The sequence below is a fragment of the Volvox carteri genome, assembly GCF_000143455.1.
Source record: "Volvox carteri f. nagariensis unplaced genomic scaffold VOLCAscaffold_60, whole genome shotgun sequence".
In the NCBI taxonomy this organism is placed as follows: domain Eukaryota; kingdom Viridiplantae; phylum Chlorophyta; class Chlorophyceae; order Chlamydomonadales; family Volvocaceae; genus Volvox; species Volvox carteri.
The window spans coordinates 223,188-246,103 of record NW_003307603.1 but is presented as its reverse complement, the minus strand read 5'-3'; the positions used below and the strand labels follow the sequence as shown (position 1 = coordinate 246,103).

The 22,916-nt window shown below is 57.3% G+C and overlaps 4 protein-coding genes across 4 annotated transcripts; 2 read left to right on the top strand and 2 right to left on the bottom strand.

Annotated features, from left to right (window-relative positions):
- Nucleotides 1-812: 812 nt before the first annotated feature.
- str1 (strictosidine synthase) lies at nucleotides 813-6,610 on the bottom strand. Its single transcript, XM_002956309.1, has 11 exons — nucleotides 6,505-6,610; nucleotides 5,961-6,055; nucleotides 5,480-5,549; nucleotides 5,115-5,197; nucleotides 4,627-4,758; nucleotides 3,996-4,217; nucleotides 3,630-3,707; nucleotides 3,265-3,416; nucleotides 2,790-2,952; nucleotides 1,856-1,902; nucleotides 813-1,683 (listed from the first exon to the last, which is right to left on the bottom strand). The coding sequence occupies exons 1-11, from the start codon at nucleotides 6,557-6,559 to the stop codon at nucleotides 1,494-1,496; spliced, it is 1,287 nt and encodes a 428-aa protein (XP_002956355.1). The 5' UTR covers nucleotides 6,560-6,610; the 3' UTR covers nucleotides 813-1,493.
- A 913-nt stretch (nucleotides 6,611-7,523) lies between these two features.
- VOLCADRAFT_107190 (uncharacterized protein) lies at nucleotides 7,524-11,973 on the bottom strand. The gene is made up of 10 exons (XM_002956308.1): nucleotides 11,790-11,973; nucleotides 11,606-11,677; nucleotides 11,410-11,491; nucleotides 11,042-11,207; nucleotides 10,807-10,935; nucleotides 10,410-10,525; nucleotides 10,129-10,164; nucleotides 9,653-9,853; nucleotides 8,759-8,860; nucleotides 7,524-8,348 (listed from the first exon to the last, which is right to left on the bottom strand). The coding sequence occupies exons 1-10, from the start codon at nucleotides 11,834-11,836 to the stop codon at nucleotides 7,839-7,841; spliced, it is 1,461 nt and encodes a 486-aa protein (XP_002956354.1). The 5' UTR covers nucleotides 11,837-11,973; the 3' UTR covers nucleotides 7,524-7,838.
- A 358-nt stretch (nucleotides 11,974-12,331) lies between these two features.
- Nucleotides 12,332-16,967, top strand: VOLCADRAFT_107189 (uncharacterized protein; the record flags this gene model as incomplete). The annotated part of the gene is made up of 7 exons (XM_002956367.1): nucleotides 12,332-12,438; nucleotides 12,706-13,882; nucleotides 14,111-14,146; nucleotides 14,194-15,223; nucleotides 15,471-15,656; nucleotides 15,696-15,893; nucleotides 15,981-16,967. 7 exons carry the CDS (start codon nucleotides 12,332-12,334, stop codon nucleotides 16,595-16,597), a joined length of 3,351 nt encoding a protein of 1,116 aa, XP_002956413.1. The 3' UTR covers nucleotides 16,598-16,967.
- Nucleotides 16,968-18,014: 1,047 nt separating this feature from the next.
- On the top strand, nucleotides 18,015-22,489 carry VOLCADRAFT_97345 (uncharacterized protein; the record flags this gene model as incomplete). The annotated part of the gene is made up of 6 exons (XM_002956366.1): nucleotides 18,015-18,200; nucleotides 18,819-19,029; nucleotides 19,274-19,360; nucleotides 19,965-20,365; nucleotides 20,961-21,082; nucleotides 22,459-22,489. 6 exons carry the CDS (start codon nucleotides 18,015-18,017, stop codon nucleotides 22,487-22,489), a joined length of 1,038 nt encoding a protein of 345 aa, XP_002956412.1.
- Nucleotides 22,490-22,916: the final 427 nt, after the last annotated feature.

The window sequence follows — 22,916 nt, the reverse complement described above, 5'->3', positions numbered from 1 at the left end:
AGTGTAACACACACACATACATACACACATACACACACTCTCTCTCTACTTAGTACTGGGAACGCTTAGGCTGCCCAGGTTTCTTGCGATTCCTTCCTGCGTGTCTCAATATACTGGCGGCTGTGAGACGCGCTGCATAAGTTGCTTTCATGTTAAGTATTTGTTGTGTCGTGTACGTGTGTCGTGTGCCGTTCTGTAGCATACATAAGATGTATGTGAAGGTAGGAATTGAACAAGGGACTTGAGTCTATGATGCCGTATTGCCGTATTGCCGGTAGAACTTCGGGTCTGGGACCCTAGGGTATAGACATGTGTAAAGCAGTTTGGCAATCGAGGCTGCCGGCTTTGTTATATGAGTATACACGGTATCGTACTGCCTGCATCTTAGGTGCCATATTGGCATGTACCGTATGCCGTACTGGTTTATGCCGTATGCCAAGCGGCATGTGACAATCAAAAGCCTCTGTGGCTGATTTTTGGCTTTCTACTGCCACGTGGCCCATCTGCCGCTCCTTCTTTCACAGTTCACACACTTGTGTAAAGTGAAAACATAACACAGGCAACCAGTGTCACCCTGCTACCAACATGTCCAGGATGTCGGATTTGGATTCGGTCCCTATCAGCAGACTGTCATGAACAATCTCACACATGTCAGTGCATCCTAAAAGCTCATGAGTAGGCAGCTGAGGGGGGGGATCAACATGCAGCCGTCGTGTGTAGCGCACAAGGACATGTCCAATTCTTGCAGAGGCTGAGCCGTGGGGGCCGCAGGAGCTACGGTGTCCCTCCTTGCAAGAGGATGGGTGAGAAGAGAAAGGGGAAGAATATGTACAAGAAGCAGCAGAAGGAAAAATGCGCGGCATGCCGTGCGCACGGCAATCATTTACGAACCCCAAAGAACGCATGCGACCGCACCCATCGCCATCCCAATGATATGCACGTATATGTTACGAAGGAAACGAAAGAAGAACAATGTCGATACACACACACACACAGACCATTGCCACACAAGCAGCGGTCAAGATAACTATTGTTCCAAAACAATGATGATCAATGCACACCGCTCTGCACATAAACCCTTGGGAGATATGTAGTGCCAAGCAAGGCTGGAGGAAATGCCGTACGGCCGTACGGTTGTGCGATCCTTGGACAAGACGACCTCTCCCGAGACGCTTTCTCTCACGAAGAGCTCAAAATAAAACCGACTCCACATGAAACAACACTTTTCCTCCTTTCTCCGCCACAACCGCACAGCACATCAGCTCAACTGGAAGTAAACAGTTACGGCCCCTCATCACCGCAAGACATATACCGCAGGATGGAAGGCGCAGAGAGCAAGGATGGTGCATGACACTTCTGCGTGCCGCCACGCCGCAATCCGTCCAGACTGCAACATGGCGCATAACTAAACACCGCTCAGCTGCCCTACAGCTGTAGAAGTGGTAGAAGCAACAGCATCATCGCCTACATGACGACTACAGCTGCTACAGCTGCTATTGCTGCTTCAGCGGGGAAGCATCTCGCAAGTCGAAGTACGACACGTAGTCCTCCTTGACGTTGCCAAAGAAGAGCTTTCCGTCGTGTTCCGTAACCGCCGAGATAAAGCCAATCTTGCTGCCGTCGGGGTCCATGAGCAACTGCAGCGGCTTGCCATCCGGGCTGATCTTTAGTACGGCGCCCCATCTGCACGGCGGTACGGCAGTAAGGCGGTTACAGCTGCTTTGGACGGATCTATAGCTAAGATCCTTTCCTCCCTTCCCGTCACCACCGTTCCCTACCTCAATCTCCCTCTTTCCCTAGCCCTTACTGAGGGCTCTTCCGCCCTCGCGCCCTCTCCCCCCCCGCCCCCACCAACCTGGACACTGGAGGCTTTATCCATGTGGGCAAATTCGCCAGAAGGACCTGGCGGGGTGGTGGTGGGAAGGACGAACCACGAACGAGTGAAGCTGCTGCCAAGGAAAGAGTGTACAAGAAGCAAACTGACCAGTAGGCGGTTTTGAAGGAGCCGACTTCGGGGGGTTTGGGCGGAACATCGGGCGGGGAGGTGGTATGGGCGGGAGGAGAGCGGGCCACGGGAAATGTCTGTGGCGCCCGGGCCAGGGACTCCAGGGAGAGCGAAAACCCGTGTGTGAAGATGTCGATGCCGACGTCCAAAGCGCCCCCAACTGTCCAAGTCTAAAGAATGATGGACTGCATGAAAATTACCTCTTCATTCAATCCCTTGCGCGTTGTGTATCAGTAGTCGAGGGAAGAGGAAAAGTGAACGGCCCTTCGACGTACATATGAGTGTGCGGGATAGGGGGCTATAGCTTCACCCAAGGCCACTAACCAGACAGTCCCTACCACCTTTATCCCCCGCACTTCGGGGCACCCACAACATCATTCTTTCACGATGCCGGTATGTCGACTCTCCTAATTCAGTGCTCTTCCCGGGTTCGGCAACCACCACCATTACAACCACCGCCACCACAACCACAACCACCATCACCACCACCACAACCACAACCACCATCACCACCCGCATCCAGCCAATTCTACCCCCCGATCACTGGCGGCGATAACCCCTAATCTAAGTCGGCTTGCAGGTCACCATAGTCGGGCCCTTCACCGTCCATCCACATGAGCCCACATCCCCGCTCAAATGCAAAAGGGACTTTTACCCCGATCACTGTCGGGATCGATCCTGGAACTTCCAGGAAGGTAAAATGGAAAGTGTAGATGCGCATAACTTATAGCTTTAAGAGGTAGGGCAGTCCTTCTGAGTACATGCGCAACTGTACGATACGTACCCGCGCCAACTTGAACCGCAGCAGCTTGGGCACGGACGTGACCGGGGCCACGAGCGCCACCCAGAAATTGCCGTCGGAGGCGCGTGCAATCCCGTCTGGGAAGCCGGGGAGCCGGTCGATGAGGACTTCAGTGGTGCCCGCCCGGGGCCCCTTGAGCCAGTGCCTGGAGGAGGGAGGAGGAGGAGAAGGCGGCAGGGCCGGAACCGGGGATAGGGGGAGTTTAATTTAGGAGCTTACTAGGACCCAGTTTTACACATGCGGTGTTGGATGTGCGGGTTTCGGGCTCGGGCACGTGCCGGCTGCCTGGTCCTATTGCACGGCACTCCAAGCCTGGGCATCCCTCCCTCCCTCCGTCCCTCCCTCCCTCCTCCCCGGGGATTTCCCTTGCCGTCCCCTTCCCTCCTTCCGCAACCCCTGCCCCGTGCAACCTTTCCCCCCCCACACACGCAACCCTCCCCCCCACACCAGCTCCGACCTGTGCACCCGCACGCGGGTCGTCTCAACAACCACCACAAAGGACTCGTCAGCGGACAGCGCCACACCGTTGGCGAACCACAGCCCCGAAACCAGTTGCTCCGTACGGCGAGTGGATGGATCGTACTTCAGCAGCCGACCGCTGATGGAACCCTGCGGTAGGTTTGAGGTGCACGTGGTGAACCGAACCGAACCGTACACAGGGTACACAGGAGTTCGGGTTTGGGGCGGCGGCCATGCGCGGCACGGGCAGCGCTGGAGGCAGGTGTTGTCGTACAAGAGAGATTAGGGTTTCTGAAGCTTGGATGAGATGGACCGAAAATGGTGAGCTTAAACTTGAACATTGGCCCGTTCTGTCGTACTCACCCCGTACAGGCCCAGGAGGTACGACCTGAAGGTGTCGTAGAAGGCGGGCTTTAACAGCGACAGACCCACGGGGACGTCCTGCGGAGGCGAGGGCCCGGGTCCGGGTCCGTGGGGGACCTGAGACTTTGGAGTGTTTTCCCGGACAGGGTGCACATGTGCTTAGTCCTCAACTTAAGTGCGCGTTAGAGACGGACGACGGGGGAAGCCCCGGCACCGCGGGGAGATGACATGACGCGACACGCACACACATACCGACACGCGAGTACCTGAACCAAGCGCTCAGTTCAGCAACCCCCACCCTCCTTTCCACGTAGCCAAACAAACAAGACACTCACACGGAACAGCGCGCACGCGAAACACACCCACGCACAATGTACCCGGGTACATGGGCACCACAGACACATAGATGCGGGGATTATGGGTGCCCAGACGCGCCTGCGAGGAGCTGAAGTAGATGGTTCCATCCTCCGCGATGTCCAGTGCGTTGACGTAGTTGATGGGGCTGCCCGGGGCCACAGCCGCATCAGGGCTCACCCGGCTGGTGAGCAGCTCGAGGCGCCGGGTGCCCCGCTCCAACTTGAGGAGCCCCTGGGGGACCCGAGCAGCCGCGGGGTAGCGGGCAGCGGCTCGTTGCAGAGCCGACGACACCTCACGTAGGGCCGAGGATTTCCTAATGGCCGCGAACCAGGTATGCCTTGGTTTAGTTAGGATTTCGTAAGCTTGGCCTACTCCTAGTCACGTTTCATTCTCTACCTTATCAGACTGTTTAATTTAATTGTACTCGATGTGATCTGACCTGGTCTGCAGTCAGGTGGTGCCCGCCGCTGCTTATTAGTCGACCAACTTGCACACGGTCTGACAGACTGAACAGTGCACCCCCTAGGGCTGTGGGGGTGTTGCTACACTTCCTCGCGGTATGCTGCCCCTCCCTAGGTGAGACAGCCCGTTACAGGCACAGTCCGTGGCGCTGTCGCGGCCGCACCCCACACCCCTCAACCTTGAGCGCATCCGCTATGATGAGGTTCCCCGCGCCGTCGTGGTGGAATCCCAGGGGGCGACCCGCGGGGCCGATGTAGGCCACGGGGGGGAGGTCCGGAGCCCACTCCTCGGGGTACACGGCGCCGGGGACCTGCAGCGGGTGCGGCACGTGCAGCCGACATACACCGTGTGTGCCACCTCCTCCTGCCCGCATGTGAAACCTTCCGGGAAAGCGCCTTGCGGGCCCTGTTCGTTTTGGTACCTCACGATTCGGGTTTGACCAGATTAGTAAAAAGACAACATACAACTAAACAGCAGACGTGGATTTTTAATGACTACTAGGAATGCAACTTACCGAATCACATGTAAGAGTTTACCTTTATGAAACGAACAGAGTTAACAGGCAAAGAAAGATATTGGCCGGAGGAAAGGTCCCAACCGACGTTTCAGCCGTGGGAAACCAGTACGGCTACTCGTACGGACAATACACGCCTCGCCCGTACGTACACTGGTGGCTGGCGCGGCCTCGTAGACGTAGCCAAACTTGTCAATCAGCGTGAGGTTACCTTCCGGAGAAATGGCCACGTGCTCTACGCAGCGGATGGGTGGGAGGATATTGGAACCCAGACCCATGGGTCACTCTTAGGGCTGTCGACACTACCTACACGGACATCCAAACTTCCTCAAGGGGCAAGCATCACCACGTCCCCAGTTCGATCCCGACATTGCTTATGCTTATCGAATACAACAAGACCCTCACTGGGGAACCTGCGCGAATGATGAAGGAAGAAGAAGCAGAGGAAACATCGGCACAGCTGTGTGTTGAATCATCCAACCTTTCACCGTCACCTGGGGTTCCCTCTTTAACCAACCTGAGGACTGAATGACACCATCGAAAAGGCGGTGCCCCTTACGGAGAATCTCATTCGGAGCGTACGGACCCTGCAGTTGCACGGCAGGAAGTACGGGAGGTAGTACGGCTATTAGCACGGAGGACTGTGACCGAGACGGACACCAGCGCAGGGCAAAAGTGCCGCCGTACGAAGCCCCGCCTCGCCCGCACGACACGTCACCCTGTAACCTAAATGCCTAGGGTCTCCTCCTGTCGCCGTTAGCGGTTGGAACTCATGTACAGCGCTATGCCAGATATAGGGCCCCTATGAGCCGCAAAACGAAAGCATGCGGCAAACAGGAGCGGTGCGTGATGAGATAGTACTGCACTTGGGGTGATTCGGAGCTCTGACGATTGAACACATGCAGCGTTAAGATCCCGCCTTGCGCTGGAAATCACAGAAAACGTCGGAAACCGTGTTGGCCATGTTGGTACTTGAGAGCTCGTGTGTTTTATCGTACCTCGAGTGGCATGGGGTTGGTGGGCAGCAGCGCGGGGTCAAAATCCTTGAAAATGAAGTGATGCGCGGGGTACGGCAGCGGTATCTCCACACGGCCTGTGGAGAAGTAGGGGTTGAGTAGGGGTGGCCAGCGGTTGCAGTCGAGGGGTTGGTGGTGTGGGGAGGAAGTCGGCTGGGCAAGCGTGGGTTGCGGGATGAGGCCCGAGGGGCAGGGGCATCTTGACAAGCACAAGGCCGTGACAAGGGCAGCGAGTCATCAGCTTAGACGCATAGGATCCAAAAAGGCAGGGTGCATGTATCCAAGGAGCAAAATCCACAAGGCAAGATCGACTAGTGCTTGCGGGTGTCGGTATTGGCAGCGGATTCGGCAGCAGCTTCATGTCATGCAAGCCCGATCATTTGATGAGCTTATGGTATTAAGATGCCCCCGTGAATGTCGCAATCGGCAAGTTAGATCTGGGCCTTGAAGCGCACACCGCGACAAAACATCGGGACGCCGGGGATGCGCAGATGTGGCATCTGCTAGCATCATAAGGCATACTTACTAATCCATAATATAACAGCACTCATCAGGCCGATAAGGAATGCCCGTCGCCACATTTGTGAGCAGCTTAGCTCAGCGCAACAAGGAGAAGAACTGGTTTCAACCGCATGTACTAGCTTTTAACTTTCTTAGAGAGTGTTTGGGTGAGCGAACAGGGTCTTTACGCAGCAGGTATGCAAGGAATCGAACGGTTTGTAACGGTCACGCTTTTATATTGATCCCCAACCCGGCGCCAAGTTGGATTTTTAGATGTTGTGCCGGTTGTGCGATGTCCCAAAGTACACACGTCCCACGTTGGAAGTTGATCACACCTCATTTGTGAGGTGGAATATGGTGTCTCATCAGCTTCGACGCTCGCCAACTTTTCCGATCACGGCTCATCTCCCTTCCCGATATCACACATACACACACACATACACAAAGATGCAGGCCACGTTGGTGAGGGACACACTGGATGGCGGGCTCTCAAGGCCCTTACAGGATTATTAAGCATATGGGGAACTTCCACCCCAGCGCATAGCTGTTCCCTATCGGGGTACGAGCTAAACAACCTCTCCATACTGTCGCTGTAGATACGGCTCTGTACTAATTTGTCCTTGTGACCTCTCTTTATGCCCCTTAATGTGCGGCTGCCTATGTTACTTTGCAACCCAGTGGCAAATCGATGTGTCCGACGGGCTCTCCTCACTGGGCACTGGGCACGTCTTACTGCGTGTGCAGAGAGAAGACATGCTCCTAGGGGCTGGCAATCCATACCGTCTGGCCACCCGTTCCTTGCTCTTGAGGAATGTTAAAACCCGACAACCCGAAACTTTAATGTTTGATGTCCTCAATTGTGCTGGCTGAGGCTATATCGTCAGTGAAGCTAGTATGCTTGGCCGTGTACGGCCCACAGTGTTGTGCGCTTGACGTTCGTTTAGGGCATTGCACATGAACCGGCCGGGGTCCACTGTACAACTCTCCTCACTGCAAAAATATTCCGACATTTCTTGGTTGACCCGATACCCCAAGGAACACGTTCTGGACAACCTTCCTTACAGCCGTGTTCCAAGCTGCGCCCAGAGCCGTCACAACGGCCGCGCCTGCTAGGGAACCCAAGTACGCCTTTGTGGCGCATACCCCTTTCGCCTAGCCCTCAAAGGTGAACTGATGTAACGTGCAAGGAGCTACTCGGGAGTGATGGCTATGCCTATGTCTACCGACGCAACCATTGATATCACCCGTACATGAAGGGACCCGATTCCTAAAAGACCCTAAATTATCCGCAACCTACACACCTCTCACCGTCGCATGTCTTGCTAGCAACTACCTCGAAACAACTTCGCTGGCCACAGCTTACTTCGGCAATCCGAGCCCAGGCATAGCCCCTGCCAACGTAAACCCCGCTGGAAGTGTAAACCCCGGGGGCAACACCAGACCGCCTGTCTGCTGGATTGGCACGTGACCTGGCACTTGCGGAGCAGCTGGTGCCGCGCCCAGCGCGCCCAAAGCTCCCAGACCTGCCAAGCCCGTCGCCGCAGGCAGTGCTGGCGCAGCAGCTGGGCCAGCAGCGACGGCTGGCAATGCCGGTACACCTGCCGGCATTAATAACCCCGGTTTGGCCACCCACTCTCCCGCCTGGGCGCGCAGGAATTCGCCCTCCGTCACAAATGTGGCCTTGACGGCGTTGTCATCGAACTTGCGCCCGTCCATCATCGTACGGCAACGAGCCGCTTCCGCGGCCGTCGAGTACTTAACGTATACGCGGCTGGCTTCCTGGTTGGTGACATGGGCTGGTGGCATGGGTACAGCCAGGCCAATTACGGGACCGCACTTGACGACCTCCTGTTGTACGTCCTCGAGTATCTGAAAAAGGGGCGCCAGGGGCACCAAGCAGCCGAGGACCCACCACGACAAAATCAGTGTTGGACGAGTTACCCGGTGAAGACAGCCGTGACGCGCCGCCCGACGCCAGTTGGTAGGACACCGACACCGGTACGAGATAAAACATGCATGGGAAAAAGGGAAGGGAACCAAGGCCGCGTCAGAGGAGGGGATCCCGTTAAATATCTGATTGGCACATGCCATATCCGTGGCTTCTCGCCAGAAAGCGAGATGCCTGAAGCCTGGATAGCTGCCCAATTCGCAGCTCTCGAGTATCTTCTCAATCAACCGCCGCTTCCAACTGCTGAGCCTGCCGCGCATATACGCCAGTTCGCGGGCAACAGCTGTTTCTTATCAATCCCTTGGGGACTTAAGACTGCATATCACCCCACCCCACTGAGGCAAAACCTCCCGTCACCGGCCGCTGGGACCGTTGTCGCGTCGGGGCCCGCCTGCCCCGCTGACGGGTCCAAACCCATGTTTGTGCGACCAGCCTGCAGACATGAACACGACACCACCGCAGCAGAGGCGGCACCAACGGCAACGACAGCGGACAGCGGCGGGGACACCCACGGGGAACACGACAGAGGGCAGGCAGAGCAGCAGGCAGAGGGCGGCGCACGCAGCAACACGAAGCACAGCGCGCGACAAGCCATGCAGGCAGCTGCAGCAGGCATGTGTCAGGCCGCGGCAGGACCTCCTCTCCCTCGGGAGCACGTTGCCGTGGCCACGGCAGCTGGGAACGCTAGTGCGGAGGCAGCGATATCACCCGCCGCGGAACTGACACCGAGCATCGTCGCGGCCTGGGCAAAGCAGCAAGACGCCGATTGCACCACGAACAGCAGCAGCGGGAAGGGCACGGGGCAACGGAACACAAGCCCGCAACAGCAAACACAGAAACGACGTTGCTCGTATGCGCCTCGCTACAACACCAGCAGACTGGAAAACGTTTTGTCGTTAACGTTCGCGTCTGCACGGGTCCCAACATCTTTTCCTTCTTTCTGCCGCGAAGAAGAGCCTACAACCCACATAGCACAGCGATACGTAGTCTTCGGGATAAAACGCCCCACCGCATCAGATAAACACATGTCGCACTTTGAGTGCCATATCTGCTCCGAAGCACTGCCGGCGGTGCTATTTGGAGCACCAGGCCTGGTGCACTACAGCCTGGGGCCATAGATGAAAGCCACGCGAGCGATGAAAACACGAACCTTAGGAGCACGCTGCCTGTGGCATCTCGCACCCGAAGGTGTTCGCATGTTCAGTCCACCCTACAGCCACCTCACCTCCTTGCGCTCGTTCTCATCACGAATGGTCCCGCACGACACCATGTTCTCCAACAGCACCACATTGGTGGGGGTGTTGACTGTCAGGGTCGCTGCGGCTGCAGCTAGCGTGTTAGCGGACGCGGGCACTGCACCCGCCAGAGCCGCCGCCAGCACCTGCGCCTGGCCCAACTTCGCGGCGTCAGCCAACTGGTTAGGGACCTGTATGTTGTTTGGCAGGGACCAGCGGGCGGGCACAAGTGGTTAATTTTAACCGATCATGCGCATAACTTTGGACCCTCTGGGCATAAAAGAGCCGGAAAACGTATCCTGTCCATGCGGTTCATGATATTGGACCTCAATGGACAGCCCACAGACGAAACGAAGATACCAACGCTATCCATTACATCGAAGACAAAAGCACCCTTACGCACTATGTCAACAACAATGTGAAGCGCCACCAGAAACACCATAGCATGGATACCCGATACACTAACCTGAGCTAATGCTGTTTGCTGTTGCATTTGCATAGCCTGCAAGCAAGGTCATGGATGGCATTAATATCAGCGGTTAAGCACACACACTTGCCAATTATTTGCCCAGACTGCAAAGACATCAGTACCTCCATAGGCCCGGCCAACTACAAAAGGCAAGCGCGACATCCCAGGAGGCGCGGTAAGGACGAGCCCCTTGCCGCATGACCCGTACTATCAAATGCCGGCTCATCTTCGTCGGACATCCTTCCCTGAGGCTCGTTCTAACTAACCATCCTACTCACCACATAACCCTTGGGCCGGCCAATGTTCATTTGCCGACCACATAACTCCAGCTTATCCAGCTGGATTGCGGCATCCGTGAGCTCTCGCGTGCGGAACTCCACGAAGGCAAAGCGACCTATTAAGGTTGAGCGTGGTCGGGAGGTTCGAACGAAATTCGAAGGCCATGAAGATCACAAGAGGACGGACGGACGGGCGGCTTCAAGGCTTTCGAACGGATGTACGCTGAAACAGATGCGAAAAATTGACGGACCATGGTTTGGTTGAGGTGTTGACCTTAAAAACGGAATTGACAGGTCTGTAACCACAGCCGACCTGCTCAATACGACCAGCGTGTCTGAAACATGTCGCCACATGATCGCCATGCCCGTTACAACCCAACACTAGTCCCGTTCCTACCTGCCGAGTCCAAGTTCACGTTGACCACCGGCGGTGCGTTCGCGGGGTCTGGGACCTGGTTGGCCAAGATTGTGTTGAACAGTTCGCGCAACATGTCCGAAGTCACAACTCCAATGGCAAGGTTGCCCACTGCACGGTTTGGAAGAGAGAAAGGTCTTCTCCCGACACCCCAGTAGCCAATACGTGGCGTGTGTAAGCGATGGGAACCTTCGTGAAGCAGGACAACATCCCTTACCGTAGATTTCGCGGGCCTTTCTATCTGCATTTGCTGTGCTCGTGTTCTGTTGCTGCACCGGTGGCGCCAAGGCCGCCGCTGCCGCAGCAGCCTGCTGCTGCAATAGCAGCTGTTGCGCGAGAAGTTGCCGCTGGAGCTGTTGCTGCTGTTGCAAGGCTGCCATTGCCTGAAGGCACGGGCATGGAAGGGACACCTATGTGACTACTTGACACGCCGAACAGGGCTTCCCAAACAGGGTTTCCCGTATGCCAAACGCAGCCACGTTCGGTTGGCCAGGAGGCCGCTAAATGACTAGGATAAACCCCAAAGCATGCATCCTGATAAGTGCAGGCAGCCAGGCACGCACAAGCCGTCACCTCCATACGCACCTGAACAGCGCTAATGCTTGCATCGTAAGCTAAAGACTTCGCCCGGTCACGACTCCGGCTGCGACTTTTGCTCCTGCTCCGGCTGCACCCCAGGAACGAAGACGCGGCAAAGATTGGCCATAGCCGAAGCTGTTTCACAGCGACCCGTAGTTCTGACCATAACCAAATCTGTATGGCAAATCCAATAAGCTATTACCTGCGTCGCCGGTCTCGTGACCTGGAACGTGACCTACGGTCCCGGTCCCATCTTCGCGACCGCTCTCGTGACCTGCACACGCAACCATGTTTCTATGAGCCATCAGCAGACGCGTATAACGGCCTTGCAGCATCGCTGGAGCGCTATGATATCGAGAAGACCCAATCCCCTGTCAAGCAGTTACCTTGAGCGCCGCCTGTCCCGAGACCGTGAACGGTCTCTGCTCCCCATCCAGCAACACAGTCAAGCTCTCAAATAAACCTCCAGCTAACGAAAGCGGAATGTCGCTCCCACTTTCCTTGAAATCTTCTATTCCAAAAGAAAGAAAGTTAAAGATACCTTTGATATTAAACTGCCAAAAATTCTCGTTACATTGTGCGAAGGGTGATAAGTGTAATGGCGAGGGAAAGGATTTCGTTGCTCAGCCCAATGGTCCAGGGGGCCTGACAGCAGGGCAGAGCCCTTGAAACAAAAGACCGCGTCTATCAGAGGTTTCAGTTTGCACAACATAAGAAACACTGCTGCATATTCCAAGGTGCGAGATGTTTATGCGCTATATGAGCTTTGCGTTCCTTGCCGCCCACTGCCCGTTCAAAGTTCGGCGGACGGTTGACCTGTAATGCTGCGGCTTCACTTTTAGGCCGCCTGCATGTTCAGCTGTCAGCTTTGCGTCGGCCCGAGTGAACTTGAAGCCTTGCCGCCCATTCTTCCTTCGCTCAGGTGTCGATGATTCAGAAACCCGTCCTGAAAAACGGCCAGAAGATTATCCATGACGCTACATCAAAAACAAGTTCGGTGGAGCCCCAGCAGCAGCAGCAGCGCAAGGGCGAAAGGTGGGTCCGGGGGGATTAGATCCGAGCCCGCTTCGACCTGGAATTCTGCATTACTATATGACCTGGTGGTATCGCTAATCGTTAACACGACACGCTTGATTCATATTTCATTAGTCTTGTTGCTTGTGGCTACACTGTCCTTTGGGCCGCGGACGGAAAGTCCCATGTCCCGCAGTTTTGGGTCCAAAGGTGCAGCGACAAGGTTTCGCGGCATCCAATGGACTCCAGCTGAGTTGCCTCTGAAAGTATGTATATTGCCTTTTCCAGGCCAGTCCATGTTCAGGACGTAGCAAAGAGCGGGAACGGCGGTTACAACCAGTCCGCCAGCCATGGCGCTGCTAATGGGCATGTGGAGAACGGAAGGAGCAAGCTGCTCAATGCTTCAAATGGTCTAGCCAATCCACAGCACAATGGACGCAACAACGCCAACGGTCAGACGGGTGGCAAGCATGGACCTGTTAATGGGAACGCAGTCAGGCCCGAGACATACAATGGTGTCAACTCATCCGCTGGAGGCAAGCCCGGCGGGGCGACCGTGGCCAGTGGTGATGGCAAGCAGCATGTCACTGAGCCGTCACTGCAGCCTCTTGCTGGCGGCGGTCGAGGCCGCGACGCAGGCGCTTTTGGCGTCTCCTATTCCAACGGAGGTGCTTCCGCTGTTGACATCGTCAGTGGCGGCGCAAATGGAAGCGCCGATGGTGCCCATGGAGGACGTCCGAGGGAGACACGGCGCCGCGATGGCCGAGGCCGGGGCGGCGGCACAGGGCCCGAAGGCGCGCCAGCAGGAGCTGAAGATTCTGCTGCTTACGCTACCTCAAACGGCGGAGTGCCGGGGCGACAGCAAGAGAGGCACGGACGCCCGCGAGGGGATCGCAGGCCGCGCGGCCCGACGCAGGAGACAGTTAATGCGAATGCCAACGCTACTTCAAATGCAACCATCACGGCCGCTACCAACGGCACCAGCGCCGCCGTCGAGCACGAGGATGCGGAGCGTGGCGGACAGCGGTACGGCAGGCCCAGGGGACGGCGAGGCCGCGTCGGTCAGCAGACGGTTGCTGGCGAAGGCAGCGGACCGGCCGTCGAGCTTCAGCGCATGGCGTCTGGCTCTCAGCCTGGCACCAATGTGGTGGAAGCACAACAGGAGAGGAAGCCTCGGCAGAGGCTTCCCAGGGCATCCCGCCCCCCTTCCCAAAACGGTGTTTCCGAGGGCATTGCCAGGGAAAACTCTGAGGCAGCACCTAATGGACCGCAGCCGCGCAGGACCAGGGAGCCGAGGCAATCGCAGGAACAGCCGGGGCAGAACCCTAAGCCGAGGCACCAGGACACCGATGGCGGCAAGAGGGACGGGTTCGAAGGTAGCCGTGGTGGCGCCAGGGGCCGTGGCGGTCGCCGTCGGAATGGTGGACGTTCGGATGGAGGGGGGGAAGGCGTCGGCGATCTCGAGGTGAGAGCTTTGGACACTCGAGAAGCGCTTCAGTTGTTGAACCTTTAATGATATGATCATGTTCCGTCTGTTTCCAAGGAAATGTCCGGGAGTGTGATTAGAAAGAGGGCCCGAGTTGTCGGCTGTTGCTTTAGTAGGACTATTGATATCTGATGTCTTGAGGGCAGTCTCAATGACCTGAGCATAGTATTTAACATCTGTATGTTGTGTGTGCGTCCCTGCAGGCAGCGGGTGCTGCCGGATCGGCTGGAGCGCAGTTTGACGGTGAGGGAGCTGCTAAGCATCAACGGCCTCCGCGTCCACCTCGCCAGCTGCAGCAATCCCATGGTCAGCAGCCCGCACCAGCGTTGGAGCGTCCAGCCGCAGCATCTCAACAGGTCGTGGAACAGCCCCCGGCTCCATACGCCTCGCATCTGTCCTATCAGCCGCCTCTGGCTACACCTGTGCAGGGCCCCCTGCAAGTCACGCAACCGCCGGCGGACACATTGGCGCACGCCACAGCTCACCTTCCCTCGCTTCCACAGCAATCGCAAGCTCCTATGGTGCAGCCGCAGCAACCTCAACTGCAGCAGTATCCTCCACCACCATTCCAAGAGGGTCAGCCTTTGCTCGATTTCTCGCAGCAGCAACAGCTGCTGCACCACATGCTGCCGCAGCACCAGTATCCCCCTCTCTCAGAGTATCAGCAGCAGCACTTTCTTCAGCAACAACAGTTCGACCCAGCCTACCAATTCCAGCAGCAGTTGCTGCAGCAGCACCTGGTATCGTCGGGGCCTGGCACACACGCCTTTATGTCAGATCCATTCAACGCTCCTGGTGGTCCCATGGGCGGTCCGGGGCCGCTGCCGCCTACGTTTTTTAGTCCTGGCATTGATGCATACGGGCAGATGCTGGCCCCTCCATCGGGACCGAGCTTCGGTAATGCACCTCCTCCCATGCAGCCGGCAGGTATGCCCTCTACGCAGGCCGGTCTGTGCGACGGCCGTCACGAGGACTTCGTAACCGAGGATCAGCAGTCGCAGCTCAACCAGCAACAGCTTCAGATGCCTTTTCCCGCGGTGGGGTATGTGGGCCCGCAAAGCCTGCAACTGCTGAGCCAAGAGGAGCGGAGTCCATTTGAAGAGACGGCTAAGCCTGTGGCGGTGGCGGCTGGCCTCGAACTGCAAGTTGCTGCCCTGTCCGTTGACGCGGAGCCGGCGGTCCGTGCCACAAACGTATCTGTCCCTTTGGATTCCGTTGCTGAGGTGACAGCTTCGGAGCCGGTGAAGAACGAGTGGGCGGAACGCCTGGCGCAGCAGGCGCTGGCCCGCATGACGGCCGCGAAGTCGAGTCTTATTAATGGTGAGCTGTCCGGTATGGTCGTGTTGTGTGCAGTGAATCCATGTCTTCTTGTGAACTAATTATGCTGTTGTTTTAAAAACAACTTTGAAAGGCAAGGGTCGTCATCGCGCACACGGTGGTCACGGAGCTCTCTGTCGTAGCGGCATTTCCCTGTTGTTTTCCCCACTAATCTTCGCTGTTTGCATGTTATCATAACGCTTTCCGGTGTTGCTGTGCACATTGCTCTATCACGTTGCACGCCTCGCAGGCAGCAGCAGCCTGTCGGAGAGCCTCCGCATTGCGGACGAGCGGCCCCGAAGCAGCTTGACCCGGCCCGTGACCTATTCCAACGGCTCCGCAAACGGCTCGGGTGCATACAGCACATCGCCTCGCGGTGTGTCGTCCAATGGCATTGGGGGCCATTCCAATGACCCAGAGCCGCGGCGCGGTTACGGTGAGTCGGATCGCCGCAATGCCTCTGGCTTGCCCACAGAGACATGGCGCAATGGTGCGCCTGGCAACAGTGCCCTTTTGGGCGATGCGGGCAATGGCTGGCGTGCTAGCCTCGCGCCGACAGGCGCGGCAGATGCAGCGGAGGCATGGCGCGCGCGGGGACGTACGGATGATACGGGAGAGGTCCATGCGCCTTATCAGCCGCCGCGCCGCGAGGAGTCGCCGCCTCCACCGCCAGGTGCGATCAGCACGGCGTCTGGCAGGCCACGGCTTAACTTACAGCCGCGCACGAAGCCGGTCCCGTCGCCGCCTGGAAACTCTGCAGCGGCTGCTGGTGATGGACCGGCAGCTGCCAGCGGATCCCCTATTGCCGCCCCTGTACTCGGGGGTGGCAATTCAAGCGCACCTAATGGGACGCGCTCATCCATTTTCGGGGCCGCCAGGCCCCGCGAGGAGGTTCTGCGCGAGCGTGGTGTGACGGAGCCTGACCGCCTCACCACCAGCAACGTGGCCTACGCGAATAGCGGCTCCAGTCTCGGCGCCGTTGCCCGCACAGGAGGCATTGCCGGTAGCGTTACGAGCGGCGCCAGCGACGAGGATCAGTGGCAGACGGTTGGCAAGGGTGGTCGTAGCAAGCCGCCGCCGACGTCCATGGATGTGGGCAATTCGCTTCTGGATGCTTCGTCGGATCCGTTCTTCGCAGGCCGCTCCACCACAGGCCACGGGGTGGCGATTGTCGGCCGCAATATTCCCTCTGGCCGAGTGTATGGGGGTGGCGGCGGTAGCTACAACAAGGGTAGTCACGGCAGCCATGGCGCTGGTGGGGAGACCTACCTAAACGCCTATGGCGCCAGCAGGGGTTACGGAATTTCCTTCGGCAACGAGGACGATGAACCTATTTTTAAGCGCGGCCTGCCAACTCGTAACGATGGGCCATTTTAGACACGCGCGCTCTTCTGTTTGGCAGGTATTGTACAATTTTAGGACGGCATGTTGTCCGCATCTGTATGGATGGTGTTGTCGAGGTGGTGCCTTCGAGAGCAGGTTGAGGTGCTTAACGTCTTTGGCCGGGTCCGTCACCTGTTTTGGTTGGCCAACACGTTTCCCATGGCTTCAACATTTATGCTTGCACAAGGATGGCCGTTAAGCCACCGGTAGCAGCATAGGCCTGAACGCTCGAGGGTTGTGCATGCAAGGAATGATGGCCGGGTGTTTGATTTGTGGGAGGGACCGGAATGCGATGCCTCTGCTGGCGCCTCCTGACCAGATCGGGCTGGCATGTTTTTTTATATATGTAACAGGCGAGTACGATACTCTGATAAGCTGTCCAAGCCGCGTGTTGATTGTTCATGGAAAGCACTGCGTTTCTATCGCTTCGGACTCTCGGCAAGATTTTATCCGTTCAGGAACGCAATCGCGCTCTAGGTCGAAGGCCTGCACACTGACAGCGCCGTCTAATTCTCCTAGCTATTAGGTAGGCCCGTGCTGATGCGAATGCGCGCTTCATCTACTACCTCTGGGCCGGTGTGTGGGCAACAACAAAGGAGCATCGTCCCGTTCCCCACGATTTCCTTTTTACAGTATATCCTTTTTACAGTATCAGTTAAAGCGGGTCAACGCAGGTTTTCCGTGGGACAGACACCAGGCAAGGTTGAACTGCTCGACAGCTATAGGCAGAATGACACGGTAGTACCGTCGAACCCACTTCCGACCCCTAGGATGATGTAGGTCATGTATGAAGGGATCAAATGTCGCATTCGCCATCATCCAAAGGTATCGTGACACTCTGCCTCTAGTGCCTTCAGCGCGACTACTGTTGCATTCGTCGTTGCATGCTCATCATACAACTAAAATCCAAATTGCAGTTGTCGCAGTTGATCCCGATTGGGCCAAGTGCAGCGCTCCAAAGGACGCCCTCCGCACAAAACTAAAATCCAAGCTGCGCACTGACCAGGACAACGGTTAAGATAAATATCTGCAACGGAAACATTGCATTGAATGGAAAGAATTGCTGTGAAATAAATATCCGTAATTTAACTGCACGTCGGCCAATGTGTCTAGCGTTCCTAGTTTTCGGATGTGACCCTCCTCAGCCCCGGCTGCTACTTGCCTTCAATCGAGACGAGTTTTTCAGGAGGTATGTATGCATCGTTCCCACGCCCCCATGCAACTTGCTGGCCGAAGCCTTCACACCTCGCGGCTCCGTCCCGGGGACCGTAGCACCATTCCGCACACAGCTTCCCAACATAACGTAACCCCAATTTTCGGCCAAACCCTCCTAACGCACTAAATTGCAACTAGGCCCACGAAGTCTCTGCACCTCTGGGAGGATGGCAGCTTCATCCTCGGCGGCCGCGACATGGGCAGCGGGGGGACCTGGTTAGGCATCAACGTTCGCTCAGGTCGTCTGGCCTTCCTCACGAATCTCCGTAGCCTGGATCCGATTGAACCCACCAGTCATAACAGCTCAGCCTCCTGTGCCAGCCGCGGCGAGCTTGTGACCAACTTCCTGACCGGAAGCGCATCGCCACAGGAGTACATGCAGGTGCGGGACCAGGGAAGCGGGACCAGGACGGGACCGGCGGGTTTGGCCATGCATGCCGATACTACCTGTTGTGCTGGTGATAGTGAGAATGATGGTTTCGGAGCCTTACTGCAGCTGTGCTAGATCGTGCAATTAAGAAGCTTTTCCCCTGTTGCAATCCATCAGGGGGGTTTCAGGGCCAGGGCAGGCTGCGGCGCGGCCGGGTCGACGTGTTGTTTCAGTTGTAAGCCTTCCGCTATGCCTCAGCCCTCTGAGGCTTGCTTTGCGGCCGCAGCAGTGGAGCATGGGAACAAAAGGCATAGGGAGGAGAGATTGGAGAAGCTGAATTTGGGTGGTATTCTTGCCGTTTTACCCGAACCGCACGCTGTCGCCATCGTATTGACAGGTAATCCTGTTCTGTGCACATGTACTGCTGCGCATTCTGCTGCTGCTGGAAGAGATCCAGCCTCTAGCTTTCTCTCGGGTGGTCTCCCGGCCTGGCTTGAGACTGGGATGGGGTTCCCGAGTTACCTGGCCTTTCCTCAGCACGTCGTACGCAGCACCGAAACCGCCGTACAACTTTCCGGTATCTAACACTCCCCTCGTACTGCTTACCCTTTCCCCCCTGCGCACTGCCAGTCAGTGCCCGGCGACCACTACCAGGGCTTCAATCTCGTAGTTGGACACCTCCTCACCGGGGGGGACTCGCAGGTCGGCGCGTTCGCCTACATCAACAACAGCCCCGATAGCGGCGTAGCAACCAGCAGCAGTGGCGGCGGCGGCGGCAGTAGCAGCTGTGGTGCGGTCGCGGCCCCGGCGGTGGAGCTTTTGGAGCCTGGGCGGATTTACGGTACGAGTCGGGGCGGGGGCGGTAAACCCCATATGTGTGTGCAGCCGGCCGCTCCTGCAAACCGGCGTTGTCGACAGGTGTCCCACGGTCCCCGGCTCAAAGTCGGCTCCCAGGGCAACCTCCCCGGTTTTGCTCACGGGCATAGTCCAAACCAGAGCCAACTCCTCCTTTACCCTCAATCCTTCCTGATCCTTCTTGTGGCGTACATATGTGCGTGCACATGTGTGCTCATGCATACATGCAGGCTTGAGCAACGGGCGGCTGATGGAGTGGCCTAAAGTGACATCTGGTATCCGGGCGCTGCAGGAGCTGCTGCCGAGAGTGACCCAAGGTGCGGCGGGACCAGGGCTTTGGCTGACGGACTGACTGACGGACGGACGCACGGACTCCGGCTGGCTGGTCACGAGCCTGGGACTGGGACGACCTGGGCCTTAGCTTTGCTGCACAGGGCACAGGATCTCTGTAGTGGAGGGGACCAGCTGTAGTAAAGTAAATGAGCTGACTAACGACCTGGGCCTTACTTTATTGCTTTCATGAGCCAATGCTGTAATCTAGTATTTCGGGGTTATGGTAGGGCATGGAAAGAAGGGGGAGAAGAATGCATTATGGCGACAGGCCATGGGTTGAGAGGGACCTGGACGAGAGAGAGAGAGGGAGGGAGAGGGAAAGCGACGGACCAGTGCGAGGCTGTGAGCGGCTACTGCTCACCAGCAGCAACAGCAACAGCAGCAGCAGCAAGTGGTTACAAGCATTGCCAGGCTGGCAGCCCGATGGGGGGGAGGGAACTGGGCTGTTGAAGCCTTACTGCTGAGACTGCGGCGCCGGGCGGTTGAGACGGCACTGCCCCCTGGGGCGCCAAGCTCCAGAGCCCCAGCCCCGGTCCACCCCGCTGTCCACCGCTGTGTGTTCCTGTCCCAATGCGTGGGGGCATTCAGGTGAGCCCGTACCGTACGACCGCATCTTTGGGGAGCTCCTCGGAGACAGCAAGCGGTTGGTGCCGCTGAAGACATCTGCGACCGGAACCGGGCCGGCCAGCGGCAGTGATGAGAACGCGGCAGGGGCGGCTGCCGATATCCCGACAGGGCGACAGCATGCAGGAGATGACGCCGTCGAGCACTTGACGACAACCGCTCGAGCACGCGGTAATGAGTCCGTCCCTCAAGACAAGGGTGAGGAGGCAAAAAGAACCGGAGCGGCGGTGGCAGCGGCGAACCCTGCGTGTGGGCGCGGCGACAGCGACAGCGCCGCTTCCATCGAGACGTACGACCTGGATGGGATGCGGGAGGGGCTTGAGCACATCACCAGCGGGCGGTTCGTGGCCGCCGTACAGTCGCCGGTGGGGCCTTGGAAGGGTGGGGGGCGGGGGTGGTTCGGGAGCTAGGGTTTTAGGGTTTGTGAGGGAGGGTGGGGCGGCTGCGGCTCGGGAGTGCTTGCTTGCGGTATGACCGGTCCTGCGCCGCCGCCCTAACCGGCCCGTAGGTGCGTGAAGTTGCGCGGTGGGTTGCGCGGAAGGGATTGCGTTCCGTGCGATATCTATCAGCGTCTTGGGCTGTCGGTGTCTTTATGTTGATATAAGACAGATTGTCGACGGTGTATCGTGCGTGTGTTCAACGATCTGAGCCGCACCTTAATTTTTGCGTATTTTTATTTTTGGCAACGTCGGAACAATTGGCGCTCCCTATCTTCGATCTGCCTGTCCCTTTGCCTACATCGCATCTGCATGTCATTGTATGTACGACTGTGTTCCGTATTCCCATTTGGCCTTGTCGTACCGCTTAACTGCCGACTCCTTTCCCCCTCCATCCCTCCGCTGGCCCCCAAGCTGCCGCACACTCCCCGTCCTTGCCAGGTGGACTAACCGCGTGCACCCCGCCACCAACCCACCTCCCCTCCCGCCCGCCCGCCGCCTGCCCTTACCCCCGACCCGCCAGTGGGGTTTGTACGGCACCCGCAGCCAGACGGTCATAGTGGTGTGGCATGACGGCAGCTCGGAGGTTCGGGAGCGGCACCGCCGTGACGACGGCACCTGGGGCGAGGAGGTGGTTCTGTTCAGGTGGGGCGATAACGGATTTCGGCCAGCGTGATGGCTCCAGGGTGGACCCAGGGGGCGTGTGTATGGGGGTTTGCGTTGTGACGAACGCAGTCGTCCCTCTTGCGCCTCGGATCCTCTCTCTCCGTTCGGGTTAGGGAAGAGGACAGGAGGCGCGTGCTCCGCAGCTGGGCTATTCATCTTATGCAGGTCTGATTGTTGCGTGTGCTGTAACAACGTGGGTCGTGTTCTGTGTGTCTGCACTCGAGGGGGAGGTGTGAATGGAGCTAACTGCTCAAGACAAACGTTAAGACGTCAGGCTGAAGCTGCTGAAGAAGAGAGGTGGGGGGGAATGTGAAAAAGGGGAAAGGAAAGAGGGCGAGTGTTTCTGGAGTGCATGTGGAAGGAAGGAACGCTGCTCATGCCTTAATGCAAATTATGGATGGATGATGTGGCTCGTAATCAGAAGTGAAGGGAATATGGACTGTGCTGGTGGGAGTTAAGAGTTCATTTTGCTCCATGTCGCCTGGGCAACATGGGGCTGCAGTGAGTTTGAGAGTGTGTTGTACAGATGTGTATGTGTGTGTATGTGTGAAGTCGTAAATCCCGGGGTCAAGGTGTATTAGGGCACCTGTACTGCGAGCCGCGTGTGTGTATAGGGTCCCCGTTGCCCGCCCACGCGGTCCCCGGGGCAGTAAACCGCTTTGGGGGGGGGGATTGCAACAAGCGGGGCGGGCCGGTCGTCCCTTCTGTAAGCGGAGATGTGGCAACTCGCGCGAGGCGCCTCGTGGTGGCACATACGTTCCGGGCTGAAATGTGCGGAGTGCTTTTATATGGGCGAGGGGGGCTACGTGGTGTGTATGCGGCCGCCGAGCTTCGAGCCATCGCGCTGAGGATGACTAAGAAATCGCGACACCGTGGTGACTGATATGTCGTACAACGATACAAGGCCTCGCACGTTGTCAATTCCCGGGGGGTCGCATGCATCTACAACGTTTCATGCATGAAGCTTCGTTCTTGCAGACCTGCATTTCATGTGTAGTACAAATTTGTCGCACGTTGTGTTTGTGGCATATCCGGCCTCCCATACAAGCCCATACATATTGGCCTTCCACTTCGGATATGCCCATCGTGACAAGGCTATCGTCATATTGTCAACGCAACAGGGCAGCCATCGGTTTGGACCCGTACACCAACTTTGGAGGCGCGAAAACAGGAGCATGCCAACCCTCGACGTGCGGCTCGGAGCTGGAATACTTAATCTCCTGTCCGTTTCAAAGGGGGGTCTAAGCCCACGTGGAAAATGATTCATATCGCCAGTACCTACCTACATACAAATTTACATACGTGGTTACATACAAGCATCCCCACCCTGTCCCACGTCATCTGGGTACGGCTAGCTGCTGTACCATCCTACTTGTCAAGAACTGAGACCTGATGTAGTCTTGTAATGCCGTTGTAATGCCAGCCTCGTCAACATTAGCATTGACGCCGTTTGTGTACGCTGGATCTCAACCTGCCGCGCCGCCTTTGCCGCTGGTTTCTTCTCCTCGCGGCTCAGTTGTATAGACGTACATACACGCACACATATATATAGACGTACACACACATGATATCTATATAAAACATGGGGCGATGGCTTCAGCAGTTGCTCCTCACCACGACACAGTCACGCGCCGCAAAGCAAAGTAGGTGGCAAGTTCGGAACCCTCAGTTCGTTTGTCAAGCCACACCGCCGGGCCCCCACCGCCGCAATTGTCACACATGCGCTCCTCCCCCTCCCGTGCCGCGGTCCTCTCCCACGTCCCTACCTGCCATGTGGGGTGTCTTGTTTAACATCCCATACCTGCCGGTGGCT